The sequence below is a fragment of the Xenopus tropicalis genome, chromosome 9 (genome assembly GCF_000004195.4).
Source record: "Xenopus tropicalis strain Nigerian chromosome 9, UCB_Xtro_10.0, whole genome shotgun sequence".
Taxonomy (NCBI): domain Eukaryota; kingdom Metazoa; phylum Chordata; class Amphibia; order Anura; family Pipidae; genus Xenopus; species Xenopus tropicalis.
This window is the reverse complement of record NC_030685.2, coordinates 36,640,568-36,651,203: the sequence shown is the minus strand read 5'-3', so window position 1 is coordinate 36,651,203 and position 10,636 is coordinate 36,640,568. Positions and strand designations below refer to the sequence as shown.

The 10,636-nt window shown below is 39.2% G+C and overlaps 1 protein-coding gene across 3 annotated transcripts in view; it reads right to left on the bottom strand.

Annotated features, from left to right (window-relative positions):
- Nucleotides 1-537: 537 nt before the first annotated feature.
- The window catches only part of socs1 (suppressor of cytokine signaling 1), a 77,335-nt gene continuing 67,236 nt past the window's right edge, over nt 538-10,636 (bottom strand). For 2 of the 3 annotated variants that reach the window (XM_018097094.2, XM_018097096.2), the window contains one exon: nt 538-1,541. In XM_018097094.2, the coding sequence (XP_017952583.1) occupies nt 828-1,463 (636 nt within the window). In that variant the 5' untranslated portion in view covers nt 1,464-1,541 and the 3' untranslated portion in view covers nt 538-827. Of the gene's footprint in view, nt 1,542-4,396; nt 4,643-10,636 lie in introns of those variants that run through there. The other variant, NM_001011327.1, reaches the window with a different exon arrangement.

The window sequence follows — 10,636 nt, the reverse complement described above, 5'->3', positions numbered from 1 at the left end:
TTGGTGAAATGTAAGGCAAGCATGTAGGTATACCTATCAGTTATTGGCTGAAGGATGGGAGCTGAGAAGAGGGAAGTCGCTATCTATCAATGCAGAGCATGAGGGCCAAGCTACAAATGAAGGGTTATTTATACAAACTAGTGTATCACACTTTATTTTGATACACATGGCAAGATCAGTATTCTATTAGCTCTTGGTGCAATGCATGATATTGGGTGAATGCAATGGGCATCAATTTACTTGATGCCCATTGCATCATTGAGACTGACAAATATCCAGCAAATGATGTAACCCCCTATTGTAAAATCTAAGGATGTTTAAATCCACAAAAGAACTCTGTGACCATATCAAGATACAAGGCCATGGTACAGTTATATAATATGAAAACATGTGCAAAACCTGTTTCCTTTTCTCCTAACCCAGTTTGTCTATACTGTTAATTTATATGCAGACAAGCAGCAGGGATGTGGGTATAATGGAAATTAACACAATTAAATGTGTATATAAAAATAAAAGAACTAGATACAAGGAAACCTGTTTCTGAATATTTCATAATAAAGTTTATTAAAGTTAATTACTTAAAATGTAATAAAATATTGTGTTCTGCACAGCAGAAAAATATTTCAAGGGGTCATAACCTTGTAACTTTGTGCAAACCATATTTTTATGTAAACATTAAAAGTCAAGTGTTCAAGTTTCATCCCAAAATACAGTTAATTGCTACAAAAATAAACTTGAGCACAATTAAATAAGGTTTAAAAAATAATCCACAGAAGAGGAGTTTGTAACACGTTTGTTCTTGTGTCCAAGGATGTTAATGCCCTGTGTTAAATTTGAAATGGGAAAGACTTTAGGTAGTCCTTTAACACCCTATTCAAGGGTATACTGTCCAAGTTTTGCCTCCCAAAAGTTGTTAATATGCTTTTTCGGCAAAGTTCTTGCAAAGGTCGTAACCTGACTTTCCTTAAAGGAGAAACCAGCATCTTCTTGGGAGATATCATGTAATGTTCCACTAGCTGAAAGAGGCAACTAAATGACTCTTTGCTGCCATCTAGGCTGAATTTCCCAGCATAAAACTTAATCCGGATGCTGACAGTTTCCCTGGCTGTTTTAACACTGATTGCAAAGAAACAGTTCTTTTGCCTACTGTCCCTGATAAGGAAGGTACCTACTGGCTCAGATTTTAGCTTGTCATGAGCCACGTTGACATCCATAGGTCCCCAGTAGAAGCCACAAGTATCCAGCATACTACTGGTCTTGGTTATGATGGTGAAATCTGAATGCGAGCGGAAGGTACGAAAGTGGGTATCACTAAGCAGCAAAGCAGGAGTGGCACGTCCTGGGCTGGGATGGAGCGCTCTGGCAGGTTGGATTTGTGAACGATCAGAGACTGAAGCTTCCAGGTGCTGAGATCTTCTATCTGCAACTGCATTATCTGCTTCCACCTTACTGTTTGCTACCATCCTATAGACTAGACCAACCTATGTGGTCTTCCATAGCGTCTGTTCCACCCGCAGTGCTGTAACTCTTTAGTGGCTGTTCTGCAAACAGAAAAGAAAGAGGAACTTAGTGTAATATAAAAACAATCCACACACAACCAAATTTATGAGACTAAAAATGTATGAAAAAATGAATATATCCCAGATGAATTATGTACCATGCACATCCAAACCTTAGTCTGTGTCTCTTACATAGAATATCATATTCCAATGACCAAAATTATACTTGAAAAATTTCATTTTGCTTTCAGTGCAGTTAAAAAGAGAAGAATTATTGGATGCTATGTTAAATATTAAACAGAAGGATGCATTAGAAATACCTGCTATCTGGGAAGTGTGGAAATGAATATGATAGAGAGATATCGAGACTTATTAATACTACACAGAAAGCCAATGATTTCACAATGAATGACGTGGTTAGAGAATGAGCTCTTGCAGAATCCTACCTCGTGTACGCAATTGGCATTAATAGCAGTTTTCTATTTGTGTCAGATTGCTGAAGGTGAGGCTGAGTTCCTGGTAAAGCCAAGCCACCCCTACGCTAGCCCTCTTTCCTGTTACTCAGGGCTTTATGCCGAGGTCTCAGAATATGGTTGAAACTAAATTGCTTCCTATCGATATATGTTTTAGTGTCTTCTACAGTCAGCGCGGTTCAATAAATCCTACTTGATTGACTTGACCTCCCCTCCGCCTGGCTTTTCAGAATTCAGCCCTTTCGGAGAGAGCAGGGATATACTTATTGACTGCATCAGTAAATGCTCGAGAAGCCAGAAGACATTCTGAGAAAACAATTCCCCACAGCCATTTTTACAGCTAATCCAGCACACAGACATTGATTTCAAAACAAGCATTTAAGCTGATTGCAGTTCCTTTGAATGGGCCGGGGCAGAGTAGTTTCATTGTACTGTAACCCAGAATTCTATGGAAGCCACCCTCCCCCAGCATTTAACCCATTCACTGCCTACACACCCTGCAGCTGGACGTATTTCACTGACGTTATAAAAATTAAAGGAGGATTTAATAGAAATGATTCTGATACTAATTTAAAGCTGCAATACTACTGTCATTATGAACTACAACTCCCAGAATCCCCAGCAGGAGCCACTGGATTAAAGGCAAACTAAAACAGTGCCTTTGTACTACATAAAATATTTAGACCACAGTGATAGCCAGATGTAAGTCTGAAGTGATTTATGAATACTAAAAGGAAACTTTTTCCCCTGCCTTATTTGGCTTGTCCTGTTGAGTATAAAAGAAGAATCCCTGGAATTATTTTTATTCGGCATATTTTCACAGATTTTTAGTTGTTGTGGTGCATCAATTATAGACAATCTCTGGCATTAAAATTGTATCCAAATTTCAGCTACTAAAGGGGATGCTGGGAACTGTAGTCTGGTAAGTGGGAGAGTGCCATATGGCCATCATTTTGTTGGTTAAATGAGACAGCAGTTAAACCATTGGTACAGGTAGTCTGACAATGTCTGACATAATATCTACTGGTATCAGAATAAATATATAAATTGTAAACTGTTGTGTATTCTAATCAACTATATGAACTTGTCATTTTCTGATTAAAATAGCCTCCTGTACATTCCTGTTACACACTTACACGGAAAAGGCTGACTAACGTCAGGGACAGTGTGTGCCTTTCTCTAGAACTAGGTGTTTGTCTCGTGATTACCAAGGAAATCAGCAGTTCCTAGGGGCAAAACCTGTCATTAGCTGAACTACAAAGGCTTCTGGTCATACCCTGCAATGGCTGTTTTGCTCTCAAAGATAGGGAAGATGCTTTTTGTTATTTATATATTTGATCATTTTTTACCTTATAATCCCATTGCTGGGTTATATTTTAGCAGCAGTTCTAGAATATGCCATATGTAACAGTCATGGGCAATTTCTGCTCATTCCTCGCTCTCTTCTCCCTTGTGTTCCCTCTTTTTCATAAAATCTACACTACATTTAACACGTCCATTCCCCCATTTCTTTAAATTTATGTTTCCCTTTTAAACAAGCACAAAGGCAAGTATAATATCAGAAATAGGTGATTCTTCTTGACACAGTTGGACTCCCTGCAATGCTGTACTCTAATAATAATATGGAGGATAAGTGCATGTGATATTCAGGTTTCGTGTCCCAAGATGACTTCTGAAACAATCTGTGTGGCACATTAATGACCGAAGAATGTTGCAGTAATTGAATTAAAAACACTTGGTTTCTTTCAGGTGCCCAAATGACCTGAGGGCAATGCTGTCCCTCTGTTAAATGTGACAAAATACCAAATACAGAATTCACAGCTGAGGTGGAACTGAAATACAGATGCATAATAACCTACATTATAAGATGCCAGGCTCAGCTGTCTGTAAATTGTAAATGCCTTTAAATGATTGGACAGAAGGGACAATATAAATGGAAATAATAAATGTACTGCAGGAGATCAGTAGCTTCTGAATGGGTTACTGGACCTGGACAAACCGAATCACAGAAACAATTTGGGTTTTTATATTTGGTAAAAACCAAGAAGCCAACCTTCTGCAATTTGCCCACTGGGGGCGCTGCATCGTGGCTTCCAGCAATATGATGTAGAGCTCGCAGTATCTCAGCTGCCCCTGACATGGACACCAAGGCTTTACAGCTTTACAGATGCCCCGATGCTTTACTGATTTTTCACAGTATAAACGAAACTACTCACAAAGAAGGATTATTGCCCCTCTGGTATTAAAGCCCATAAAAAGCGCTGGTGCAGAATAATCGCTGGTGCAGAATCGCAGCCGCAGGCCATTATTTAGCTTTGCTGCATTATCACCTTTCCCCCAGCCGAGCTGACAACCTCCAATAATCCGAGCAGAATCATTACACAATCTCTAGAGGCATCAATGGGAATGAATGGCGATGCTTACCTATCAGTGGTAATATCCCCGCCGCCAGTTCCCGAGAAATGAAATCCACAGATTGTGCGTGACAGAGGGTGTCAGTAATGTATTCCAAGGGGAGGCTAATAACGGCTGTGCTAGTCCCAGGGATTATTCCGCCAGTAATAAGAACCATAATCTCCTGCGTACTCCAGCTCCCCGCTGTCTGTGCTACCTGGGGGTACTGCGGGCTGCTGCTGAGCAGAGCATTGACTCGCCAGCTCCGCGTATGCCTGGCAATGCCTCAGACACTGTCTGGCTGCAAGCTATATAAACGCGGCCCCACGCAGCGCCCCCCCTCCCTCTCTTTCTCATAAACCCTCCCCTTCTTTGAAAAACCATTCTGTAGAGAAGCTTGTGCTTTCGCTTTCTGTTCGGCTATCAACTTCTGGGAAAGAGAGTGAGATTGTTGAAAGGAAACTGCTGGGTAGAGAGCGCTAGAAGGCGGCAATGCTGTTTGTTCTGTGGCGGCAGCGAATGGGACCTGTTTGTCTCGTATGACAGCCTCTTTATAAAGACTCCTTGCTGCCCTGGCAGTTTCTTTTCCAAGAAAACGGGAGCAGACATGCACAATCCTACAACTAACTTGCAGGAACGGACAAGCAATTGCAAAGCAGGATTATTTTAGAGTTCTTTGAAAGGGCGGCCCATTGAAAATCCACAAAACTTTACCGCAAAATATATATAGATATATTGTACCATATTGTATTGTCGAGCTTTATTTAATATATAAAAATATCGGCAGTGCTGTTCCTGAAAGTGCAAGACAAATGTATGGTAATATAACATTATTTTCTCATATAACACATGAAAAAATCTGCATAAAACAGATTTTATGTGATTTGGCTTTAAATCTGAGCAGTCTCTGCACTCTGAGCCTTAATGGTCTATAACAGAAGGGAGATATTCCTTGTGTGTTTTGCAAAGACAAAGGGGCCCTAGTCAGCCTCAAAGCACTGGGAGAAATGTTTTTTCTGCCCTAGGCAAAGTGGACATTGTTGGCCAAAAAAAGTCTAATTACAATGCAGGGATTGATCACGTTCTCAGATATTTGGATATTTGTTTATTATTTAGCCTATAGCGCATGCAGGAATTTTAGCCATTGATCTGATATGCCACTACCCACTCCTAGGGGCACATTTACTAATCCACGAACGTCCAAAAAGCGTCCAAATGCGTTTTTTTCATAATGATCGGTATTTTGCGATTTTTTTCTGAAATTGTCGCGACTTTTTCGTAGCCGTTACAACTTTTTCGCAGAATGTTGCGACTTTTTCGTAGCGTTACGATTTTTTTTCTTAGCCTTCGCGCTGAGTACGAAAGTTTCGGATTCATTCAAGCTTCAGTATCGTGACTTTTCTTGGGCCAGGTTGGAGCTGCAGAGTGCCATTAAGTCCTATGGGAGGCTTCCAAAATCATGCTAAGTCTGAAAGTTTTGCCCGCAGTTTACGAGCGCTCAATACGAAAAAGTTGCAACAAGATACGAGCAAATCGTAACGGCTACGAAAAAGTCACGACAATTCGCACAAGTCGTAATGGTTACGAAAAAGTCGCGACAATTTACGAAAAAGTCGTAACGGCTACGAAAAAATTGCAACAAATACGAAAAAGTCGCAAAATGTTCGTTTTCCAATCGTGGGTTAGTAAATCAGCCCCCAAGCCTCTCAGCTCCCCCCCAGCGACCCGCTGCTTCCTCCGTCCTGTCCTTCTGTTCCCCGGCTCCCCAGTGCATTCTTTTATATGGTTGCGCCCCGTGCGTGCTGACGCTGTGCGCACGCACGGGGCGCAACCAATCAGAGCCCGTCATTCTTTTAAGGGGGCCGGACACAGCGGGCCGGATTGAAAGGGCTGACGGGCCGGATGTGGCCCACGGGCCGTAGTTTGCCCACCCCTGTTCTAAAATGTGAGCACGTTTTAGGGGCAGATTTGTCCACATTGTCAGGAAAGTTAAACTTGTAATCTAACTATTGTCAAAGCTTTATAATAAAAGTTCTTTTCAAATTAAACATGAAACCCCAATTTTTTTTACTAAAATACCCTGCCACTGTACTCCTCACAATACCCCTCTCAGGGTCTATAATTGTGTCTAATTTGGGGGCATATAATTCTTTTGCACCACAAGAGATTGGTCTGGAGTAGCATAAATAAAAAGCAAATTCAGCTTGTTGTCAACTGGCCAGGTTGTCTCAAAGGGAACTGCGCTCATGAACTATACATATAAGGGCAGCTAATGTCTGTCCAATGACTCCCTACCGTCACACTAATTATTTTATAATAAAAGTTGTTACATGACATTTTTGCTTTATTATTCACAATTTAGATTTATATAAATAAACACACTAAAGGGAGAGTCATGCCCTGGCTCACAGTGATTGCCAAATTCTCATAAAGGGAAATATTTATCACTGATTACTCTGGAAGTTTTTCATTTTACCATATAAAGCAATCACATTACACCATAGTTACTATGAATTTGCAAAGAAAAAATGAGATCACTACACATTTTATTTAAAGGCATCTCAGTTCCTCTTGATGTCAGTACATGTACTCAGGGAAAAATAACCTTATCTCCACTGGCCTTCCCCTGCTTCACTACTGAATAAAGCATTACACTTTTTAAAGTGCCAGTATTTGCAGATATGGCAACCTTATGGATGGAAAGGAACAGAAACTAATATTTAAGCTGCTTGTACACTCTGACCAGCCAGATCTGAAAATGTATTTAGTGATGTCTTGTACCAGGGCCAGCTCAGTGTAGCTGGTGTGAGAAGCACAGTTTCAGCCTGAGTGCAGCTACATGGCGTCACTGCACTCCACTGAAGTTTTTCCCAAAATCATTATGATGGTCAAAACACCAGATGTGTCATTTAAGTGTAACACCCCAAATTAGATTTACTAAGAGACCAAATGTTTATCTTGGGCTCTAGACAATCTGTCAGGGCTATAAAAGATGGGAGAAGTAAACAGACAATCACTCTCAATAAACTTAGGGGGAAAGGGTTTCTTTAACTCACACAAAGGTGGTTTATTTAGTAAACCGTTCTTTAACATAGAAAGTGACACCTCTCATTTCAGAAGGAGACTGCTTTCTCCATCTGTATCCATGAAACACCCTGAGGAATGTTGGCTCTTCATTGCATTTCCTTTGGGCTCCCCTCAGCCTCAAGTGTGGGAGTTGGGAGAGCTGACAACTTTTAGCCTAAGGGACAAGGAGAATTAAGTGTCACCTGAACTAAATGTCAGATTCTCCAGCACTACCATCAAATGTTTTAAAATATGTATTACATATCAAGGTATTTTTCTGTGTGAGCCAGTCAAAACATTATAGGTTAACTTGTGATATAAAACATAAGAAAAGTGAATTCATTTTGGAATTCGACAAATATGATTAATAACTTTTTCAGGTACAAATTTTGATATGAAATATAACAACAGTGGTTTAAAGTTGATAGCTATATTGGCTAATTGAGATGATAATCACGGCAAGCTTTCAGAACATTTTAGTTCTTCAATCAGATTTGAAAAGGAACTAAAACGTTCTGAAACTTGGAGTCTTTAATATCACCTTTACACCACTTTCATTATATCTCATATCAACATTTTTTACCAGATAAAAAAAGCTATTAATAATACTTGTACAATGTCAAAATTACCCAAAGCAGGATACACGCAGGATACTTTTGATACACTTGGTGGAAGAATCATTTTTTTATTAGGCTAATAAACATAGGGCATTTGGATAGCTGAGTTATGCAATTATGTATATAGCACTTTTCTCCTGTGGGCCTCCAAGTGCTTTACAACAATCAAGGCAGCCATTATAGGTGCACTTAGTCTGATGGGGCACCTAAGATTAAGTGACTTGTTCAGGGCCACAAAGAGTTGCCACAGGGAATCAAACCAGGGACAGTATGCATTATATGCATACAATGGCAGCAGTTAGATTTGAATGGCCACCTACAAGTTAGAAAAAAAAGCAAAGATCTGACTGGTTGCTAAGGGCAACATCACGGTGATGCTGGCTTATACACACTATAAAAATATGACCCTAAAGTCACAGCATTTTGATCCCTAATCACTAATGACAGCAATCAAAGTACAAATACTTTATTATAATACAAATAACAATGAAGCATCATTACCGTAATGACATTTTTTTGACCCGTGTTCCTCCCAAATTTACATAGAAAAAAAAAACACAAATGCAAATATTAAATATAATAAAAGTGTGTGATCTGGGCCAGTCAGTATTATAACCCTGTCTGTAACCCTAACTGAAATACTGGTAGTGATATCTCTATTATGGGTTCTGACTATGATAAATCTAAAGCCCTGGAGAAAAAAAACGATTAAAAAAAATGTAACCTTATGAAGGTAATTAATTATATGTATTGTTTATTGAACTTCATCTATTCTTTATGGTATTATTTCTTGATACAAATGAAAGAAACCTAACAAAAGCTAGAAAAACAATGTTTCTAACATAACTGCTTATTAATGCTTACACTCATTATTATATAACAAAACGTGTACAGTAGCTGAAATGATACATGAAGAAATCCCATGCTAACTGATCACATGGGCAATAGCCTCTGAGGAACTGCAGTGTTTGTGCCAACTTGCTGATAGAACACTGTTGTTGCCAAACTCAGTAAACATATGTACATAATAAGATATGCAAGTTTTCAAGTATGCTTTGCATATACTTATTAACATTCACATTTGTGCATTAAATGTTATAATATCCCATTTTTGCCAAATCTCTGCTGTGAGTTTCTGTTACCGGTAAATAAAAAATACAGTTAAAACTGATTTTCCTATATCTATGGAAATTGGCAATTGTTAATGTAGTTTAAGCTGAAAACCATAAAAAATGCAAGTGCAAATAAATAAAACACTGTAATATAAATAGTATACAATGTATAATTAAGCAGCACCACTCCCAGGCAAGATCATCCCACTAACAGATGGCATGTAAATGTACACTGCATAACAATACTCCTTTCTTTATAATAACATGTTTCTTCTATCTGATAAAAAATCCCAAACCACAAAGGCAAACTATCACAACGTTGATATATTTACTCTGTGCTGAAGCACCCAATCAGCCTGCTCTAATGAATTGTGCACAGTTGTGGCAATCAACATCCTAGACCGGGTGATAGTTCCATGATTCCCCTAGCAGGCTTTATCAGATACTATCATTAGTAGAGATGCTATCACTAGTAGAGATGTAGCTGAACAACTGCTGACAAGCCTCAGTCAATATTAGAATGCACCGTGTTCAATAATAGCTGGTGGTGTAGGGTGGGCTCTGGGCGATAATCACACTTGTCCCTAAAACAGCTAGGTAGGCAAGTGTGTGTTTATTGGTGAGCTATATTAGCGCCAATTTACTTGCCTGTCTAAACAGTGTGGCCTGTAGATAGTTCTGGCTCCAAATACTAAAGTGTATTATATGGGTGCAATGATACTGTGCTGGTGTCAGAGCTCAGTAGGTGATCCAGAATCTAAGGCCACAACAGGCTGAATAAAGTTAAATGACAAATGGAATTTTTTTTTATGTTAGTAGACGTTTACTATTACTGGGGACTGTGTATTTGCAGATTGGTTTCCATGTGAAGTATGTATGGTATCTGGGTGTATAGTTTTTATTGTGTTGGTACCAGAGCTCAGGAGGGGTCCAGCAACAAATGTGTAAAGAATGGCAAAGGAATCTGGACACTGGTAAGACACAGTAAAACACATTGCGGGATTTTAAGAGGCTATGTATAGTGAAGGGGAGTGTTTTTTTTTTTTTTTTTAAATGTCTGGATTAAAAACATGGTAGTAGAAATCCATTGGGCCAAGCCACAACAGTCTAAATAAATGTAAAAGACAAATGCCATGCTTGTGTGTTAATAGGTATGTGTTATTATTGCAAACTGTTTTTTTTGCAGGTTGGTTTCTGTACGAAAAATGCGGGTGTGTATAGTTAGAAATGTATGCTAACAACAACAAAGTATCGATCTGCTCCATGAAAGGGGTAATTTATGACTCAGTGGGCTGAATGCAATTGAAAGCACAACTGTCATGTTTTTTTTTACCCACAATGCAGCATTTGCCCCATGCTTCTTGTATAAATGTGGTTGCCTGGTGGAGATGTGCCCAACACAATTGCAGCTGATGCATCATAATTGACAAAGTTGAGCTTTTACTTAAATTTCTATGTCCACTAGTCATTTTTGG